Raw genomic sequence first — 22,108 nt, 5'->3', positions numbered from 1 at the left:
GGTTTTAGGCAGATGAAAGAGTATAATCTAGTATTGAAGTATTTTGTATCTGTCCCAATAGGCTGCCATGAGTCCATAAAAAATTCTTTTACCTTTATCACATTTTTCTGTGAAGCATCATGTGCTAGTCTTGAGATGAGTTTATCTGGGCTCTTTCAACTTTTGGGTTTGAGTTTGTCAAAAAAACATTCAGAAACACACACACACGCCACCACCCCTGCTCCGAGTAATGCCTTTTTACCCTTTTTCCTGTGTCCTCCTTTTTTTCCTCTTTTTTTTTTTTTTCTTTTTGAATTATTTTATGTCCCTGTCTCTTAAATGATGTATAGTCAGAACCTTTGCTTCATTTGGTAGAATGTGGCTCACAGCTGAGGGCAGTCAACAAAGAACAGATCAAGTCAGCCATTTTTGTGTTGTAGCTTACTCTGGATATTTAACATAAAGAAAAGCAGTTATTATTGTTGAACAGAAAATTAGAAAAAATAGATAGGGAGGAATGATGTTATAATGCATACAAATGGCAAAAAGGGTTTTAAAAAGGAAAAATTGTGAAAATGTCTGTCTTTTGCACAGGCTGCAAGGCAATTTTTCCTTTACGAGATAATCAGTAAATTTCAATCCAGAGCAATTAGGGGTAAGCATTATGTGACAAACCTGCAGATTTAACAAAAATGCTAATAAATGCTAAATGTGAAAAACCTGGAACGTTCCCTCCTTTCCTCCCTCCTCAAAACCATGAAACTGTGTTTTGGTTTTGCACAGCTGATTCAATTTGACTTAGTTTTAGATGGCTCTTTTCTCCTGTGTGTAGCTGAATTTACTTCCTCTGTGAATCCTCATCTTTTGTAACGTTCTCTTTATTTGCTGCCTCTTTCCCATTTCCTGTGCAGAGAAAAAGCTATATGGTTTACTTCTCAATAAGTGCTTCTTTGAGATAATGGCAAAATTTGGTGGTGGTAGTTGTGTCTTCTTGTAGCCTGACTCATCCCAGGCCTGGATCACCTCTAGAAGTTCTGTAGGTAACATATCCACTAGCAGCTAATAATTAAAGAGAAGGGGCTTAGTAGGAAAAGTTAACTACTCAGCTAATTCAAAGATGTGTTAAGGAAGAGTTACTGCTGGGAGTTGTTTCTCACAAATAATTCCTCCAGTGGGGATATACTGAGAACACTCGCGAGGCAAGACGTCCACCCTGCAAATTAATGCAGTGGGCCATATTAATAAGTACCACTTCATCTCGGGGCTGAGGTGGACAACTTGGGAGAGCTTGACTTAAAAAGGAGCCACTAATTACAGGAATACTTGATTTGATGAAGCTACAAAGAGGTCGTTCTGGGTCTCTCAGCAACCAAATCTCCTGTCCCACCTGGCTCTTGGTCAGGACTGTGGGATTTCTGTCCTTGTGGGGAAGAGGAGAGGGGCAACTCCAACATCAGCTGCTCCTCCTGGGCTTTACAGAGAAGGATGAACCTCAGGTTGCTGTAGTGCTAAATGCACTACTGCTTGGTTGATTTACTGGTGAATGTCTCTGAACGTTTTGAGAAACTTGAATGGAAAATGAGAGTGTGGGTGGTTTGTTTGCAGGTTTTTTTTGTTTGTTTTGTTCTGTTTTTTAAAAAAGCTGTTAGACTTTACAAAACTACTTTTTCAGCGAGAAATCTCTCTGCACTCCTTACTTATCTCCCTTCCCTTCACTGGCCTTTTCTTGTGCTTGCTCTCTAGAAATATTTTATTTTTACCTTGTATGTATCTTATCCTTGTATGTATGGTTGTGTTTCAGTATTTCTAGTTACAGTAGTGTTAGAGTCTTCTAGCAAAAGTGCCCTTCAAATGGAAATCCTCATGTTTCCCCTTAATTGCTGTTTGTCAAAGGCTGTAGCAGCTGTGGCCAATGTTCATATTCAGATTCATTTTGCTTGCTTTTAAGATCATAGTTAAAGAGTAATTTCATTGTCTGTCCCTAATTTATATTAACTATCCTTGTTTTAATCATTTGTTTTGGTAAGTAACTGTTAGAGGCATGTCTTCTCTCCCCTTTCCTCTGAATGCCATGGTATAGTGGAGTAATTAGTTAAGTTTGAGGTGATCTGTTCCCTAACCCATCCTGTAAATATCAATGCTAACAACAGTGTCTTGTGTTTTTTCTTTTCTTTTTCTTTTTCTTTTTTTTTTTTTTATCAATGTGCTTCTTCCTGTGTGAATAATTATGTGTCTAGAAACAGCCATGGAGTGATTTTGCTGTACTGAATGGGGGAAAGATTAATAGTGACATTTGGAAGGCAAGTATATTGTCAGATTTTAGAACCTTTAATACTATTACCCTTGTTTTTTGCATGGCAGTGGCTGTTTTTTCCCCTTTTATTTTTCCATGAATGTCATTCATAACCTAGGCCAAAGTGAATGGGGGTACTGCTAGGGATGTCTAGCTCACAAACATGCTACCTTTTCTGATCTTTCCACTTGGAATGGATTCAGTCTAAACTAGCAGGGCAACTGCCATGATGTAACGAATAAGATGCCTGCACTGAATGAAATGCAGCTTGAGAATATATATATGCATGCCTCTTTTCAACTTCAGCCAGAAATACTATCGCTTCTTTGCAGGGAGGATTTAATTTTCCTTTGAAATAAGAAATAACATGCTAGTGTACTTAATACTATATTAATAGCACTTAGTACTATACTGATAGCACTGCCTTTATCTCTAGGATCTGCATGCAGCCACTGTGAACCCAGACCCAAGTCTGAAAGAGTTTGAAGGAGCAACGTTACGCTATGCCTCTTTGAAGCTCAGGTACAATGACTTAAAAAGTCTCCATGGAATGACCAGCTTCATTTTGTGCTGTGCTGTAATTTTTATATGATGTTAAGACTGATTTTGTCTGTTGTCTGTAACAGAAACGGTCCACAGTCTGATGATGATGATTCCTGTAGTATCAACAGTGACCCAGAAGCCAAGGTCAGTAAGATGATCCGCAATAGGATAACCATTAAACATTGCAGTTGTAAAAATATAACTTGCAAGGTGCAGAATGCCTCTTAAATTCTTAAATTAACTGTACTTCTCCTCTTGGCACAATGTAGATTGGCCATGCAAGACTAATTCCATCAAAGGAATTTGTAGATTTAAAGCTTCATTCAGTTTGGTTATATGGCTTATTTTAATATCACACAAGTCAAGAAATTGAGTGTTACAGCTCAGAATTCTACTATCCAACTGTAATAACTGGCCCCTTGCACAACTAAGTGAATTTTCTGTCGTGAGAGAGAGAGGACTCTGTTGTTTGTCATGGCTGGATAGCTTCCTGGGGCATACAGTGACAGAATTTGCTCTTTATTCTCGAGTTTGTCCTGTTTTTAAGTACTCTTCCTTGTTTATGTGGCTGCTTGAACTCACAGCTGGTAACAATGAAGTTACTTTTTAGAACAAGGAACTTGGTATTTTAGAACAGAGAATGCAACCTAGTTTGAGGATAAAATTCATTGGAAAAAATGAGACCGTTATGTGAACAAGCACTGCACCATAATTAAATCAGAGACTTTACTGTTTTTTTCTAAGGTATTTGAGCAGGAAGAAGCAGCAGAAGGTTTTGAATGCCTGTATACATATCTCCAGATTTGTTTTGTTGATAGTTTTGTCTTGTGCCTGCATCCATTTTTAAGGATGTATGTGAATCTCTGTAATTGGAAATGGAGGTAATCTAAATAAGTGTTTTGGCTGTGCCATACACCTGCAGTGACTGACAGGATCAGAAGCTACTCATATGCAGGAAGGCAGTATGTAACAGTTAATAATTCTAATAGCATTAGTGATATATTTTAGGAGAAAAACCAGAATAATCAGGGTACTTAAACTTCTTTGTCATCTTGATTATTTGGCTGGTGATGTTTAAATCTGATGTGAATAAATGTGTTTTGCTTTGCAGGCTGGCAGTTAAAAACCAAGGGTTTCAGCTGCTCATTGCAATGACAAGCACTAAATTCTGAGCACAGTACATGGAGTTGGGAGGAGTATTGAGCATTAGGTACCAATCCTTAGAACCAGGAAGCTGTTCCTTTCATGATAAGCTGTGTGGTATGGAAAGCTTTACGGGGAGGCAATATTTAGTTATGTCTGACTCTTTACCAGGTGATTTGCACTGGGTAGAATTAGGAGCCTTTCCTGCATGGAGAACTGTGGCAGTACTTGTGTGGACAGAGAACTTGTGTCATCATTTCCCTTCCCTCTCTGGCTTGCTTTTCAAACTTAAAAATTTATGGAACTGATGCCCATCCAGTGTCCATGAAATGGGTCCATGCCAAAAGCTTGTCCTCTTTTGTCTGTCACAGCAGGTTTCGTTTCTCCTATTTAGGCAAAACCACGCTGATGATGCTTAAATGGGTAATCAAAGCTGAGCGCTGAAACATTCACAGAGTGGCTGAGAGGAGCAAAACAAGAAATAGAGGAGAGACTATACAAGTTTGGTGGTTGGCTGGCTTTTCTGGTTTTTTAAATCACTTGAGTCAAGGCACCTTACCTGCCATCTGTCACTGCCTGATGGGGATGTTGTGCAGGGGCAGTGGTGAACGTGTGTGTAGCCCTGCAGGTGAAGCCCAGCAGCACTGGTGTTGCTCTGCAGCAGAAGAGGCTGTTGGTGGAGCTGTTCAGTGCATCAGCCTCTGCCCCTGGCAGGGCTGGGAGTTCCTGCGTGGTCCTGCCTCACAGGGACAGAAAGTGGTTCGGAAACAGCAGGGAAAATCTTCAGCTGTTGAAGATGCTCTGGGATCTTTAATTCTTACATGGATGGGAAGGGGGTGTGGTAGGTGGATTCCTTGCTAGCCCATTTTACCCAAAATATTGCAAGGCTGAAAGCAGTCTGATAGGGTTTGAAACTGATAACCTGAGACTTGGAAAATCAGACTTTTTAGCCCCTTAGGCTTTCCTCTGCCCCATGATGTACCTTAACGTTGTTTGAATGAAGCTTGCTTTTGCATGGCAGCAAGCACAGATACTTTTATTTAATTTCATCGTAATAGAGGGAAGATTATTTTTTTAACTTGTTAAACTCTGTATTGGAAGAATTTGTTAAAATGAGCCTCGTTAGTGATATTTTAAAGACCTTAAACCTATTTAAACCTGTTCATGACAGTGGCCTGTACATTTGAAAAAAAATAAATTAAAAACTTAAATTTCCTCAATGGCAGAGTAGTGCTGTCTTTCAGCAAAGGGAGCCATGCCACCTTGTGGAAAGCTGAAGTAGTGGTCTTCTCCCAGAGTCTCAGCTTTTGCAAAGTGTTGGCACTGCAAAAATGTCAGTTTTGGGAAAAGTCTGTCCTGTAATTCTTGTAAGAAGAATGATATATGCAGCAGCCCAGTTAAGCATTCCAAATTTTCAATAAACAATGAATGCTTCTCTGTACATCATGTGCTTAAGATGCAGTTCATAGCTTCATATCCTTGGAATTTTGGTGCAGGTTGTCTGCACAAGGCCATAAAAGAAAAGTAAAAGGGGGAGAAGGAGGAGAATGATTACATCAGGCTTCTTGATTTCAGTAGTTTATTTTGGTAGGAATTTCTTGAAGAGAATGTTTATTTCATCTTAATTCTCCTTACAAAAAAAAAGATTACATTGAACAGCCAGTTGCCCATGAGCCAGCAGTGTGCCCTGGTGGCCAGGAAGGCCAGTGGCATCCTGGGGGGCATTAGGAGGAGCATGGCCAGCAGGTCGAGGGAGGGGATCCTGGCCCTCTGCTCTGCCCTGTCCAGCTCTGGGCTCCCCAGCTCAAGAGAGACAGGGACCTGCTGGAGAGGAGCCAGCGGAGGGCTATGAAGGTGATGAGGGGACTGGAGCATCTCCCTGATGAGGAGAGGCTGAGAGGGCTGGGACTGTTTAGCCTGGGGAAGAGGAGACTGAGAGGGGATCTTACACATGCATGCTAGTATCTTAAGGGTGAGAGCCAGGATGATGGGGCCAGTCTCTTTTAAGTGGTGCCCAGTGACATGACAGGGGGCAACAGGCACAAACTGCAACACAAGAAGTTCCATCTGGATATGAGGAAGAACTTCTTTACCTTGAGGGTGGTAGAGCACTGGAACGGGCTGCCCAGAGAGGGTGTGGAGTCTACTTCTCTGGAGACATTCAACACCCACCTGGACATGGTCCTGTGCAACCTGCTGTAGGTGAACCTGCTTTAGCAGGGGGTTGGACTAGATGATCCCCAGAGGTCCCTTCCAACTGTGACCATTCTGTGATTCTGTGAAATCTAAAAGGAAAACAAGACATCTTCAACAGTTTTTCTTCCAGTACGTCTGCTTGGTTTTTGAATAAGAATTTGTTTCTTTCAAAAATGATCCTTGGTTTTCATTCCCTGGGAAGTAGGCCCTGTTACAGGGTAGAGGACTAGAAGAAATCTTGAACCTATTCCTTTACCCCTATAGGAAACCACATTATATGATCTCAGGTGTTAATTTCAATTTTTTTCTTAAATGTTTTTGAGGGTTTTTTTTGTCTTGACTAGTCTTACTGATAGGCTGAATTAAGTATCATCTTTTAACCTAAACTTTTTGAGGCCATTTTTAAATCCTTTTACTCTATGTTTAGCCATCTTTAGTGCATTTATAGTGGGCAATTTTGTCTTTTCTTCAGCTTAGTTTTATTGAAGTAAACAAGCCAAGTGCTTTCAATTATTCATAGTGAGGGTAGAAGGGTTGTCATCTTCTTATGATGCCTTGTTTCCCTGGTGGTTGTAGGAGCTCTGTGTTTTCTGTCTCTAATCTTTAACCATGGATGGTCAGATTTGTTACTTTGGGTGGAGTTTTTCCACAGTCTTGTAGGGTACTTTAAAATGTCCATATTCTCTATAGCAAAGTTCTTGACACTGAATTTCATTTATTACTTTTCCGAGTCCTGAGTGGGTCATCATTTTAGTTGCAACTTAAGCCATAAGTGTTTATAAGAGTGAGCAAAATATAAGTTCTGGTCTTCATCTCAACAATTTGAATAGCACCTTGGTCAGGAGGGGGGAATTGGTTGTTTTGTTTTTTCAAAGAATCTTATTGCCAGTAGCTGAAAGTTTCTTGTGAACAGCAGAATTTTGTATTTTGGGGATTAGCCTAAACAGTGTGCACACAGTTCTTTTAACACTAAGCTACTGCCAATAGAAAACCAAGTACATCTTGGGAGATACTGATTTTTGCATTGATGAGATGGTGTGGAAATGGCTTCACAAAGTGCAGGAAAGAAGATTATGCTCCCTGCTTATGGATCTTCCTTAAATAATGTTCTTAAGTATTTTAAATCAAAAGAACTATAGAGGAAGAATTAAGTAATGTTAAAAAAAATTGTTGCCTTTTGGTATTGACTTTATCTTAGGCTTTCAGAGGGAAGAATGACAATCTGGGAATAAAATCTTTAAAAAACCAATCAAACAAAACCCCAACCTAAAACTAAAATAAACGTTGTAGTGGAGTTTGGGGTTAGGGTTTTTTTCCCTTGTTTCTTTCAAATACAAAACAATGCCCTTAGGTTGGTGGAGTTTTTTCCCCCCTCGCCCTGCGAGTAGTCATTTTAGTAGCTTTCAAAACCATGAGTCAAAACACAGATCTTCTGTTTGAAACATCTAGTGAATAATCAAAATTATGTCAGTCTTGACAATTACTATCATCTAGCAAAAGCTTACCCATCTTTCCATAGTTGCAGCTTCTGGGTAGCAATGGTGAGCGATGGGGACTACTGGTTGGTTGTTTCTGAATTCAGTTGTTTGTCATTAGCAGCATTAAGGCACCCTCCCAGCTATGGTGATACTGCAAGTAAATGATGCAGGTGCTTGAAAACATTCTGCTTCGAAAGCAGTTTTAGAAATAGCAGACGAAAGCACTAAAATACATCTCCTCAACTTTTTTTTTTTCCCCCCCAAGTGCTGTCTTTTTCATTTTGTACAATAAAAGTTTTGGAGACTGTGTTTGCTCATTCATTACCCCTCTGTGATTGATACTTAGTACTGTTGACATCTGTTGTGTCATTAGGTGATGTTATAAGTGATAATGTCATGATGTGAGGTACATAATAATACAGATTTCAGTCTAGACAGTATTTGCTTCCAAATTGGCCCTACATGGAGTCTTGTTTGGTCAAATATGAAGATTAGTCCAGGGCAGAAAAAGACTTAGTGTTTTCCCAAATCCACGTGATTTACTTTTTTAACAGTATAGAGAGTTACCCTGTTTAATTGTTATAATATATGTGTAATATAAGTATCTGGGATAATGTAGTTTAATTTCTTGAGCTCTTCAAGATTTACAATGAGATCCTGCAAAATTTTACATATCTTTCACTCCTAGAAGTCCCACGTATCTCTGGGATCTCATTAGGTGTGAACCTATTGTGCAGGATCCGGACATGAGTGGCTGAGCAGCGGGAGAGATGTAGGGAGAGAGATTTTACTTGTAGCCTTCCTTAGAAAAATACATCACAATGCCATTCCTCATGTGAAAGAGAATAGAAACTGCTTTAAAATGTACCATTAATTTCCAGGTTTGTAATGCAATAATTATGTCTTGAATTTGGAGGCATTATCAGTATTTGCTTTATTAAGATATACTGTACAAGAAGTTTGCATTGGGCTGCTAGATTTCTACAGGGTTGGGAGAGAGAACATAAAATACAGGAGCCCTTTTGTTTCAAATCAAAATATCTTCTTGGTCTGTAAAGTTCTAGCGTTGACAGTGAACTAGTCTGCCACACGTCTGTTGGCCAGGAATTGTTGGAGTAGTAAGAACATAGATAGTAATTACATTACAGGAGGATAAACGATGTGAATTGGAGCTGTGTTGGTCACGCTTTTCACTTGAAGCAGTGAGTGCCACGAGTGCCAGTTGCATGAGCAGTTCAGGTGCACGCCAGTGACTGCTGTCCCCCACCCTCCGTGGGGAGGTGGCTTCCCTGGCTGCCAGCTGGGCAAGAAATCACAGAAGTGCCAGAGCTGAAATCACAGCTGTGGGGCTCTGAATGTGCTACTGTGGCCTCTGAGTAACAGTAAGCCGTTTCCAAAGTGAAACAGCGCTGTTAAAATCGTGGCTACTCCAACAGGAGGTGCTGGCTGTGTGTGAGAAAACATGAATATATCTGATCTACTTATTTTTTTTTAATTATGATGTTTCTTTTTGTAATGGCTGTTTAAGACAAGTTTTCTATTGCTTCACCAGTTCGAAGTGCCTGTTTCATCTTCAGTACTGTTTCTTATGGAGGTGCGTGGTGCAGTTTTTCTTGGCTGGGGTCTGTGTACGGCTCAACAAAACGTGGTTGAGCAAAACACGAGGAAAAACTTAGCTGCTGGTCTAAGAGATTTTTTTTCCCCCCTTGGAAGAATCTGCACTTCCTAATATTTTGATGTTTCTTATTTTTGTTTTTAATCACAATTTATTCACTGTTTCATCGTGCTGAACAGTAAATTATTTCTGGGCCAGCACATCTATAATTGATGAAGGAGTCCACAGGAGTGGATAGACACTGGCGGAAGAAGCAGTCCTCATAAGATTGATGTCCCACAGGCAAAAAGCTCCTGTTGCCATTCTGCAGACCAGTGGATTTGGTGCGCAGGCAGCTCCCAGTTTTTTAACTCAGCCTCTGCTGATATTGCTGGCAGATCTTCCCATCAGCTTGCTGGCATCTTTGCTAATAGACTGCATAGGTAATCACAGCTTGCAGCCCTTCGTACCCGGCACTGGAGACTAACCGTTTCACCTCTGAAAGAATATATAGCCTCTGTCAGCTCCAGGTTTAGAATGGCCTGGTGATCGTGAACTGACTCTTGAATGTCTGTTCATTATCTTGCTGCTACAACATGAACTGATCAGATAATATTTTTAGATTTCCCTTCAATCATTTACATTAGCTTGACAGTTTAGGGTGGCTCAAGAAAATAGCCTGTTCTAATCTGTAATGTCTCAAAATTTACCATTTCATTGCAGAGATTTTTAATGAAAAAAGCACAGTGTGCATTTGTGTGTATATATATAATGTATATTTTTATATAGTATATACACAGTTTGAAAACAGCATGGTACAAGCTTGCTGGGTTGTTTGTCCATTGTGGACCTGCTGAAATGTACATTTATGGAGGAAGTTAATTTAAAAATCAATTAAAATGGAACATTGTGTTTAATGACAGAGCAATATTTAGATAGCTCTAGCCAGTACATGTATTTATTTTGGTATTAGTTTTAGCTCTAAACTTCACTTCAGAAAAACCCATAAGTCTTCCTTGCCAAAGTTTCCTGCATTTTGTCAAAGAGAAAAGAGAGTTGAAGGTAATAAATACGTCTTAAGAGATCAAAATCAATGAGATTTGCAGTGCATCATAATGCCATGTTGCTTTTACATGGGTATGCATTATTCATTTTTCCATATGCTTGTGCAGTGCTGTGAGGAGGCAGTGAGACAGTAAGTGGGTCCTCAAAGGTGGGAGGCCCAGCAGGGCTCAAGATTTCTGGACTCAGGGTTCATGTTTCTTTGAGTCTTTTTGAAAGAGTAGGAATCTATCAGCAGTGATTTAACTTCATTGACTTTGGATCCTGTTGTAAACGTAATTTCTGCGAAAACAAATTACTCTTAATGATGTTGCTTCTAAAGAGAAATGAAGTCCTGACTTGGTGAAGACAGAAGATTTTTCTCCATTGATTCAGTAAGGTCAGGAGTTCACCTAAAGGTGTTTTAAGTTGGACATCATCATGCATATTGCCTTTGAAATTATGCACCACAGTCCTAAATAAAGTGCTGCTGACTGCATTAGACCACTTACATCTAGCAGCCTGCAGAAGAACCCACATCAGAAAAATACAGTATTTAAGGTCAAAGTTAACAAGTGCAGAGCATTAGTTATTAAGAAATGAATGCACACATTCTGTCGTGCCCTGTAAACTCCTGCAGGGTTTGTCTTTACTGACAAAAAAGCATACGTGTATTTGTTGGTGTAATTTTTGTGTGTTGCAGTATAAGGAAATCTGCTTGAGTTATCCAAACATTTCAGTTATTCTTCAAGACAGACCCTGATTTGAGCATCATTGCAACTATCATCCTTTATCGGTTTCTGGTGAAAAATATGAATGCCTTTTCTTCACTGAGGAAGCATTATTTTTTTTTTTTATTATTTCGCTGTATTAAAATGGAGCCCAAAACACCCTTAGCTCAAAGCAAAGTCCATAAACCCATCCCTTTAGGATGTGAAGTCAAGGTATCTGCAAAGCATCTAAAATCAAAGCCTATTTAGTGAGAAGACTGGACAAAAGAATAAAGTGATTTTAATTTCTTAAGAATTATATTCAGCAAAAAGGTATTAGTAGAGAATAATAGTGTCCATTCCATTTTTTGCTCAACTGGCTAAATTTTTTACTTGATTCAGAAATATAGTAATGAATAAGAAATTGGGATTCAAAAAATCTTGAACCAGCACAATAGTCCTCCAACATTTTCTTGCCATGATAGAGCATATCTGACCTCTGGCTGTGAGTCAGTAGGAACCACTGAGACAGAAGCGTTAAACTCAGAGGGACTTCTGTCATCCTACATATTGGAGTCTGTGAGTCTGGAAAAAATGAAACTCTAGTGTCTTAGAGAATGAGTAAGGGACTCTCAGAGCAGAAAGTTCAGTATTGACCTGCTCTAGAGAACTAATTTATTACAAAGAGTATTTTACAGTATTTCTGAAGCCCTTGTATTTTATTCCACAGAAGTTTAGTTTATAACCATCTACTTGAAATTGCAATTGTTAGTGGATTTCTGAATTCTGTTGTGACCTGAGTATCTGGGTGCTTATTTTTGTATTGCATGCACATTTTCAGCAGTTCACATAAAACAACATGAACTGCAGCAGAAAGCTGGAAATGTTAAAAAATCTTATTAGTATGTTTATGATTCTGCATTTTGAATTTTTTTGTAACTAAGAATTTTTATGTGGTAACTGTCAGTATTTTTTTGAGAAAATAGATGCATTGCAGTCTATTCATGTCAATTAAAGGAAAGTGGTTGTTCACTAATTGCATAAGATCTCTTTATTCTTTTGTTACTCAGTTTAGCTTTGATCATCTCCAATATTTTCATCTGGAATCAACGCAAGCTTTTCGATGTGTAGTGTGCAAATATACTGGAATATACTTCTTTCTTGGAATAGAGGCTATATTTTATGATAATTGATCTGCCAAAGCATAAAACAATATGATAGTTTGTTTTATTTTAAAACTGTTAAAGAAAATGTAAGTGGAATTTCCAAAATTGTGTTGGCTGCATAAGAAACAGTTAATTATGTGACCTACATGCTGTGTCTCAGGCACAAGCCTGCTCAGTGGTCTGTGATAAAAAGCCTTACTAAATACTGTAATGATTTACGTATGTCTGCAGACAGATATAACCTTTAAAAGGGAAAAACATTAAGGGAAACAAAGGGAAACTGCTCAAAACCAAGTCCTGTAGGCTCAGAAGTAGAGAAGAAAGTAGTAGCACAGATTTAGATCATCAAGGCTAACATACTCTAATGTAGATGTTTGTAGTGGATACCAACAGCTGTGTGAGCTGAAGAACAATTAGTCCATGGTTTTGTAACGTTTGTTTTTCTCAAACTGATGTTCTAATCAATTTTCACCCTGTAATGGGATCTTTTCTACCCATGTCCTTATGATCCATCCAGTTTCCAATACTACTCTGCCATCAGTCATGTGTAATTCGTCTCTTGCCCTCTGCCTAGTAGGGGATTGTATTTACTTTGGTTTTCTTGATTATTTTATTTTAAACATTTTTAAAGGTACATGCTTAGTACTACATGACACAACAGCTAGGGTGTGGCATATCCTTGCCTGCAGAGATTAGTCATGGTTCTGCGTTTCTGTCAAAGCTTCTTCTGGAATTCCTCTTGGAAGAGTTGCAGAACCCTACCCTATGGTGAAGGTTTGGCAATGCTGAAGAGCAGAAGCGTGATCCATGCATGGTTCATTCATTCCTTCAAACCTAAAGCTCCTCAGCTTTAGGTGATGTGATTAGATCAGAATTGCACTGCGAGGGAGGTTTACAGCTTTTTACAGTTTGGATTACAGCATTTATGAGTTTGGCTCTGGCTACAGATGGCTACCCTGAAACATTAATTGGATTTACAGCCACGCAAAAATATGTTTCCCAGAACTCTAAAACTGAGCAGTTTTCATTTCTGTTCACCTGTCTCTTCATGGGGCAGCCTGTGATAAGGTGGTTGTTTTTCCCTAAGTTTTCTTTGCACAATGCCTTGCGTAGCCTAGCAGGAAACGTGAAGGCTCCGGTCGAGATGAAAATACAAGATTATTGACATACCATGGTTTAAGTGAGATTTTTTCATTTACTTCTCAGACATGCCGTGTTTGTGATAGTATCCTTGATCTTCCCAATCCCAAACAGCAATGATACAAATACAGAATGATTCCTAAATCTCTTTCATCCTGCTGTATTGTCAACTTGCTTTGTTTTATTTCAAACCTGGTTTTCTTTGCCAGCTCTTGGAAAGAGTCTGGGGACAAGCAGATAGGAAAATCATGTTCAGATATTGTTATTCAAATCATCCTTTTTAGGGTTTTGATTTTCAGATAAAGCAGAGGGCCTGACCAGGCACAGAAAACTCTTTAAGATTTTTATCTTGTAAGTTAATACTAATAATATATGACATGATACAAGGGTTATTTATTTATTCTCAAACGGAGAAAAGAAAGTAGACTAATGTAAGCCAAAAATTGGCATCTGGATTACTTTGAAATTATGATGGGCCAATAATCAGATTTTCCAGAAATTATCTGTGAGCTTCAAATAGAGGTACTTAACCAGCAGGCATTACTAGGAATGTCTGTTTTATGGAGCTGATAGACTCCTAGTCAAGGAGAGCTGCGTTCTGGTTTTCAGCTTGACTTAATTTGACTCTAGATGTTAGTTCCAGGAGAAAAGAGGGTGCATTAGCAAAGCTCTTTCAGGTCAAAGCAAGCACTTTGTCTCTTGGCTAGTAAGTATCATTGGTGGGAGCCAGGGAACCGTGATGCTGTCTTAGTGTGCTGGAGAACTAATCAATTCTGCTGTTGTGGCTAATTCAGCTGGCCCTGGTTTAAGAATTAGGTCATACCTGATTTGAGACACTAGGTGGTTTGTTTCTGCTCTTTTTTGCACTGTTTTGTTTTAAAGAGAACCTCTGAGTCAAATAATTAGGGGGGGGGAAACCCACCAACAATAAAACATGAAGTGGATCTTTTATACTACAGTTTCTGGCAATATGCAGAGAGAAGGGCACACAGGCATGCATTCACACAGTTCGACCGCTCCCCCACACCGTAGGTGTGTGTGTACATATTCGTGTGATACTGATGATGAATGAACCATGGTATGTGTTACACGTTACTCTGAGTCCTCATATTTTCTAGCACTGAAATCTGTGTGAAGGTCTGCCATCACTTCTGAGTCATGCCAGCATGTCTGTTCAGCTGATCAAGAAGTGCAAGTTTTTTGGTCTTTATGTGTATTTTGAGCAAAAGAACATTTTTTGTATGTGTGTATACTCAGGTACGTGTGTTGCCTTGTGAGTGGGGTGTTGAGTCATTGAGAGGGTTTTTTGTTTGCAATGAGTCTTCAGGAAATCGGTTTGTTTTGGTGAAGCTGTTCTGAAGCATTTTATTTTGGTTATGCTAAGGGCTTGTAAAGCACACAAATAACAACTTGCCAGGTGTCAGAAGCCAACAAGGTTTCTCATATAGACCAAGCTTGGAAGCACTGATAGGGAATGGAAGCAGGGAAGGAAGCCAAGCCCTTCACATGGAGTGAAGTATGTGGCATGGACAAGAGTGTTCCATTCAGCTCGCTCTACTGTCATGACAGTGGGCTGAAAAGGGAAAGAAATACGGTGGGTGTTACCAGTGAAGAATTTTAAACACAGAATAAAAATTGCCAGGAAAAAAATACCAAAACAGTTCACCATCTTCACTGATAAGAGATTTACCTGCTGTGAACTTGAACTGATTGTCTTTCACCATTTTTTTGCCGCCTTAACATATATTCTGCTCAGTGCAAGGACTATATCATTGTGTTCAGAAATGAGCGAATAAATTGCAGATGTTGAGATACAAAGAGTAGTGACGAAACAATATACTTACTGTATATATTTAGTTCATCTCTCTTTTAAGGTGATCTAGAAAATTTTTCTTTCTGCCAGTATTCTGTTATTTAATTTAATATTGAAATTATTGTAAAAAAAAAAAAAAAACCAACCCACCCTTTCTTCTGGCACTGCAATAGTCAGTATTTTAAAGGCTTGCAAAGATAAATATTTAATACCCCAATGGGCACTGCAGCACTTTCAGCAAGATTCACGAGCATCTGATGTGCCAAAACCATTTCTGCAATCTTGAGATTAGGTGACCTTAATAATTGCAAAAAATTGGATATTTTAGTATCTTGTGTAGCTCTAAAGTGAAGAGCACCCCTGAGTGGTGACCCTTCCTTTGTTTCCTCTTTCACATTCTCCTTTATCTTCCTTTAAAATCTGAAAGTCAGCACTTTGGTGGGTTTCCAGCAGAGCTGGGTCAGGAAGCAGCAGCACAGGAGAATTTGCGTATTAGTTTCCTTGTTTGTGAAGGGAAAAAAAAATCCACCAAAAATCTGGAGGCATGAGAGGCTTTAATTTTTTACCCACTCTCACTAAAGGGTTTCACACAATTTGCGGAGTGTATTTGCTGTGTGATGCCATAGATGAGATGCGTCAGTACTGAATTGTTGGAGTAGGTACCAGAGGTACAAGGGGCAGGCTCTCGGGCTGGGGTTTTGGCTTGGCAAAATAAGCTTGATGAGTGCATTGTGTAAACTGAAGGAGGAGAGAAGTTTTAAAGGGAAAGAGGGAGAAACTCATTAATCTTTTTACCCACTGGTAGATTTTATTCCTCCCTTAGTTGGACAAAGTTGACGTACTATGCATATTTAAAATACCTTGGTGTTTTGGGGTCTTTTTCTGAGGACAGTGGTTCCCAAACGGCATACCAGCGATGGTGTGTGAGCTTGACATGCTCACTGACTTCACAGCAGTTTTTAGAAGGCAGCAAATGAATATTCAGTGTCCGCTTTTGAACTCTGAAGCTGATTTATTTACTGCATCTCAAGAAGAAGGATTAATTGGGAACTCCAGCATGGACCTGCTGTTGCTGCTCTTGGGCTGCATGCCTGTGTGGGCAGGGTCCCGCTGGAGGCAGCGAGGCTCCTAGCAGTCACAGGTGATGGCTTCCTCTCAGCAGCTCCCAGGATCACTGCCTGCTTTCCCAAGGACCTGCAGGACGCTGCTGACAGCAGAAAAAGCTCTGTGGCACAAGGCAGCAGCACTGGACAGTGAGTGTTGGTCCTTGCAAGGTCCAAATTGTGCTGAGTACCTACCAGGGAACTGGACTGACTGAAACAATTGCAAGTCAGTTTGCCAGAACACAGCATTTCAGGGCAGCATAAGGTTTCGGAAGGTACGTATGAGTAACACTGAAGCCAGCAGGGTACCAAGGAATAGGTACTAATTGATGTCAATACGTGATTCATCTTGGCAAGGGGAGGCTCACGGTGAAAGAACAGATATGTTACACGATGGCAGATTTTCAGTTATTAATTGTGAATTGTCTCACCACTTCTTTTGGAACTTGTGCCTCCTGAATCCTGCACCTCTGTAAACAGCACCATGGTTAGCAGCAAAGAGGATTTGGATGTAGGAAGTGAGTGCAACTTCGTGTCAGTGCTGGTGCACTATAAAGACTGACTCGAGCAGAGTCACAGGGAGACCAGAGCTCAGAGATGGGATGGGATTTGATTTGGCAGTGTTCAGTTGCCATATTAAGTACCTAGAAGATAGCAGGGATTTGCTGTGAGGTCGTTCAGGAGCCTTTAGAGGTGACCTTAAATGTTTGTTGTGTCTCTATGTCTTACTGTCTCACAGTAAGTCTGCTGTGCATCCCTCGTTGGTGGTGCATTGCCATTTGAGATTGAGATGCCCATAATGTTCTCTGGGCATAGGTCTCTTCTGTTCTCATAGACAAACTCCCATTGACTTAATGTGAGGTCTGTGTTTCACCCACTGTAAAGCCTGAGAGCAAATGCGCAGGGTTTTTTTCAGAATTAAAGTTTTTCATTCCCTGCCTAGTAAATGTAGGGCAGAGGTGGTGCCATTCAATTTCTCCCATTTTGTTTTGTTTGCAAAAAGCACCATATGTGCAAAGTAACGTTGCCTTGGCTTGTTCTGCCAACTGAGCGCTCTGGTTGGCTAAACAGCCTTCTGCTAAAAAAAAAGTATAATTAGATTGTTTTATTTTAAAGGTCATTTTTAATTTCTTCTAGAAAAAGTCTGCTTTCCTCTTATGATAGCTTATCTTTTTGTTAATGCTTTGAATTTTTTATTATTTGCTACCTTAGTTAAATTTACCCTAGAAATGATTGCTGTAATCCACAAAAGAACTTAATTTTCTAGTTAAAAGCCAGGCAGTGAGGCTCTAGATACTAGCTAAAACTTCAGTTCCACTGTATCTGTGGTTGTGCTTTTTCCTTTATTTCTCTGTGTTTGTGTCCCCCTACTACTTGCTGCTCCCTTGTTGCCTTCTTCATATTAACAAAATCTTTTTTTTATAAAGCATTACTGTTACCTCCACAGATACTTTTCCTGGCAAGTCATGTGTTGTTCTTTGTTCCTTCAAATGTTTTTACCTTACCATTCTCAAATTATATTTTAATTTACTTATCTTTGAGCATAAGCTCGTCTACAAGGCCTTGATTTTGTTCCCTTTTTAGCTGGGGATCTTTAACCTTAACTTTCCAGTCTCTGTTGCATGACAAGGTTTCCATAGCTGGATACAGGAGCGTGTTGTGTATCCCAATACATGTTCAGATATTTTCTGATTTCTTTTTAGTGCTTTGCTGTACGATCTCTGGGCTGGGTGGAAATGGCAGAAGAAGATCTGGCTCCTGGAAAAAGCAGCGTTGCTGTGAACAATTGCATCAGACAACTCTCGTACTGTAAAAATGACATCAGAGACACTGTTGGCATTTGGGGAGAGGTAAGAACAGGGTGAACTTGTAACACCTCTTGTAACATGCCTCTCGTGCCATGAAACGTCTTGAAAGAACAACCGTGTAGGCAAATATATCCATGCTGTGTGTTTGGGATTTCCCTATCCCAGCTGGTACTGCCAAAAAATATATAAGGGTTCAAGGAAAGCGCTGACATTTTTGTGCCAAACTTCTCAGGACAGCAGATGCTACAAAGATCTTGCCTTCATGTTTACATCTGTGCTAGTACATGCCTGTGCAATACCAGTGCTGGGGACACACAGGCCAAACTGTTGAAATCGGCAGAAGTCTTTCTCCTGACCAGAGGTTTGAGGGTGGTGTTTTGCAACAGCATTTTCACAGGTTTCCCAGTGACAAAAGGGCTTTCAGGAAGCCCAGACTGGTGTGGCTTGTGCTTCTGAAATGCATGAGAAGTTTGAGACTGATGGACAGATGGCTTATTTTAAGATGATTATTTTATCAGTGTTCAGAAGGAAATTATTTTTATGTCATCAGTCTGTCTGTTGGTTCCTCTTCAATAAACCTTGAATCTGTTCACCAGTGTCATCCAGTTTTGAAGGATGCCAAATTCCCACTCGCTGAGGCGAAAACAGAGCCAAGCTCTCTTCTTTCTTAGTTTGCTGATGGGTCAGTACACCTTCATCGATAGAACCATGCAAGCTTCTGAATTGGCAGCAAAGGCAGGATAACGCTGTGGGAGCTCAGGGATGTGAAATGTGAAAGAAGCCTGAGGTGTTGTGTAGAAAACAGGTGTGTTGGGGAAAGATGAAGAAGTGGAAGGTGTGGAGGGATCAGTCAGTGAAACAAGAAAGGAACAGGTGGGGTTATAATGCTGGGACATAGAGAAGACATAAGAGACAAACCCATAGAAAACCATCTTCGTTATTTGATTGTTCATGGAACAACTTAAACTTCAGCCAAATCTTACTCTACCTCTCTGCTGACATATTTTCAGGAGGGTTACACTAATGTGGATGTACTACACAAGATCTGAATGCAAAAGCAATGTAAGAGTGAATGTTGTAATTCATCTTGTGTCATCTAAACAAAACGGCACTGCTAAACAGAAGAGAAATTAAAAGAAAGATTTGTCTATTTCAGTGAAAATTTAAGGAAAAATATCAGTCTCCCAAGTTACTGTTACAGTCTAAGGCTTAAGTAGAGTGTCCTGGCTATGATCATCCCCACGTTTTCATCATTTAAAAGCACAAAACAAAATATAAAGAACCCTACACTTTGGGTAAAATCCTGATCCTGCAGAAGCTTTGCCACTGGCTTTAATGTGGGGTTTTATGCCCTTCGTTCCCCTCCAAAAGAAATTCCCTGTAAGTTTCTCATTTCCAGGGTTCTGTAAAATCTAAGAAGGAAAGCACAACTCACCTGTTGGTGTTGCTACTTCCCTATGCATTATAGTCCTGTGCATTACAAAATCACTTACACAGAAAAGATACATTGTTGCCATTGACCTGTATACCACCACGTGTAACACTTCCCTGAAGGGCTGCTGGGGTTGAGCCTTTCTTTCCTTCATTCACTTTCCCTGCGTGGCTGTTCCCCTTCCTCATCTTGGACCGTCGGGTCTCTGCAGCTGTTCAGCAGTTCAGAGGCCTATGTTCAAGCTCCCAGTCTGTCTAAATCATTTCTTCTTGCCCTGTGCAGTGTTTTCATCTCTAAAATAGCTTTTGTATAATAAGGCAACAAAACTTAGCAAAATATATTGCTTCTGGCTGCAGCCAAGCTATCCCTTGAGCATTGCAAGGATAATTTCCTGTGACTTATGTTGCTTATCTGCCCATTCTCCAATCTTTTCCAGCTAATTTGGATTCAGTTTTATTACCCTAATCCCAGTGTTTTTTGCATGATGAACAGCTTTTACCTTCTTGTAATAATTTCCTTCTGGAACAAATATATAAGTAGAAAATGGGTCCAAAAAGCAATCTTTGTGACACTTGGTAACATTCTTCACATACTCTGTTTACTGCTTCTGACCTCCAAGCAAATTTCTCACCTTTTTTCTTTGTGATGACTCTTTTCTGTTTGGTTTCCTTCATCATGTTGGTCTGCCTGGTGTTGGCCTGGCTTTTTGTTTTATTTCCCATGTTTCTTTTTCTGTATGCCACAAGCAGCTCATTGTTGCCGATTCACCCCATTTACATACATGGTTATTGCAGCTACATCTGTTTCTGCTTCTCTAGGAGCAGCCTATATATTCAGCCTTGCATCTTGGCCACCGCTGTACTTTTTCCATCAGGCAGAACGTTCTTGTGTTGGCATCACATGTACCAGCCTGTGTCTCCTACTGCTCCCGCGCCCCTCTCAGCACTTGTGCTGCCAGCTCCGTGTCACAGCTCCCCTTTGAATCCCTGTTAGGAGATTTGGGGGTGGGAGAGGTGATTGGCAGTGCCTGCCCCTTGCTGCCTAGCCTGAAAACCCTGCTAGCAGGCCCTCCCAGGGACACATGAATGTATGTCTTACACAGACACAAAATTAGACGTCATTAAGACTTGAGCCACTGTGACCAAGCGGGAAGAGGGTTTCTGTGTTGCTGAGGTGAAGTAAAAGGTCATTTCTGAAACATTTGTCAGTAGGAGGTCGGAGACTTTTCATTCTTTCTGTTCATTTGTAGATTCTGGCACAATAGAGAGGAAACAAATTTCTCTATATTTAGCTGATAGCTCCTACCTTCTTCTTTTCAGCAGGAGCTTGTCTTACCTCTCAGCAATAGGTCCAGGATCATTTCTGTGGGTTCTCAGGGTCTGCAGCGTAGGTGTACAGTCTCCGAGAAGAGAGCTATTAGATGTGATGGAAGAGGCAGCAAACCTTTTGCAAATGCTAGCCATAGGAGGAAGATGAGCATTTCTGAATTAGCGTCAAAAGGAAAATGGCCTCTAAATTTGTTTCGTCTAAGGGGAAAGAGCATTCTCCTTGTTCTTACATGCCAAAAGAATTAGGGAGAAATCCTGGCTCCAGGATTCTGCAGTCACTGGCAGAATTCACGTTCATGTCTTAATGCCAGGTTTTCCCCTTTAATTAATCTTTCTTCAAAGAGTATCCTCTAAATCCTTTGACATGTACAAATTGCTGTCTGTTCCCATGACCCATTGCTTAAAGTTTGTGGAAGCGAAGCACATTGTTTGAAGGAAGAAACTCTGCCTCAAGAGTAGAGGTTTTAATGTGAGCTTTTACTATCAAGACAGTTTGTGACTTCTCATATATTTGGAAGCATTTACTGGAGAAAGGATAAACACATAATTTGCTGAATAACTCAGTAGCTTGGGGTTGAATGAGGCAAACCATTGCACTTCAAAGACATCAAAGCTTTTTGTGATTGGGATCATTTTAAAACACAGTAGTAATGTACCATCTTAGATCTTTTTTATACCAGAAGTAAATGAATTTGTTTTCAGTCGCTCTTGAACAACCCAAAACTTATATTAAATTAAGAGGATGCAGGTCTAAACAGCATAGGCATAACACCTTGATCCCAGTCAGTTTGAGAGGGTGACACACTGAGTAACTGTACTTTGTCTGGAGTTGCAGGGCAAAGACATGTACCTTATACTGGAAAATGACATGCTGAACCTGATTGACCCCATGGACCGCACAGTTCTTCATTCACAGCCCATTGTGAGCATCAGAGTCTGGGGTGTGGGGCGTGACAACGGCCGGTGAGTCTGCACTCTCCTTATCCCTCTTGACTTGGTGCTATTTCTGTCTGCTGATATAGAGTATACATACACCTGGAACAAGATAGGTATGAGACCTATCCGTTTGATTGATTAATTATGTCCCAGGGGCTAGAAGAAGGTGGCCAAATTCTCCTTTTTCTTGCTGGTGTTACTTTTTAAAATCCCTGCTTTTCATAGCATGTCACTTTAATGTGGTTTTGCTAAACCTGTATTGAGCAAGCCTTCAGATCAACTCAGCCAGGTGCATAAAACTGCACATGCAACATTACTTTGTTTCAGATATATATTTTTAATATAAAACCATGTTTGCAAATATGTCTCATAGTATGTGTCTCCTGGCTATGTAAAATATGCCTT

The 22,108-nt window shown here is 40.1% G+C and overlaps 1 protein-coding gene across 1 annotated transcript in view; it reads left to right on the top strand.

Moving 5' to 3' along the window:
• The window catches only part of APBB2 (amyloid beta precursor protein binding family B member 2), a 150,940-nt gene that overhangs the window by 88,810 nt on the left and 40,022 nt on the right, over positions 1 to 22,108 (top strand). Inside the window, exons 7-11 of the mRNA XM_080378984.1 lie at positions 2,217 to 2,279; positions 2,709 to 2,794; positions 2,899 to 2,959; positions 17,903 to 18,049; positions 21,603 to 21,730. Coding sequence (XP_080235110.1) covers positions 2,217 to 2,279; positions 2,709 to 2,794; positions 2,899 to 2,959; positions 17,903 to 18,049; positions 21,603 to 21,730 — 485 coding nt within the window. The remainder of the gene's footprint in view (positions 1 to 2,216; positions 2,280 to 2,708; positions 2,795 to 2,898; positions 2,960 to 17,902; positions 18,050 to 21,602; positions 21,731 to 22,108) is intronic.

This window comes from Falco punctatus (genome assembly GCF_963210335.1).
Source record: "Falco punctatus genome assembly, chromosome: 1".
Taxonomy (NCBI): Eukaryota; Metazoa; Chordata; class Aves; order Falconiformes; family Falconidae; genus Falco; species Falco punctatus.
The sequence above is the reverse complement of the archived record's forward strand: the minus strand, read 5'-3'. Positions and strand labels throughout refer to the sequence as shown.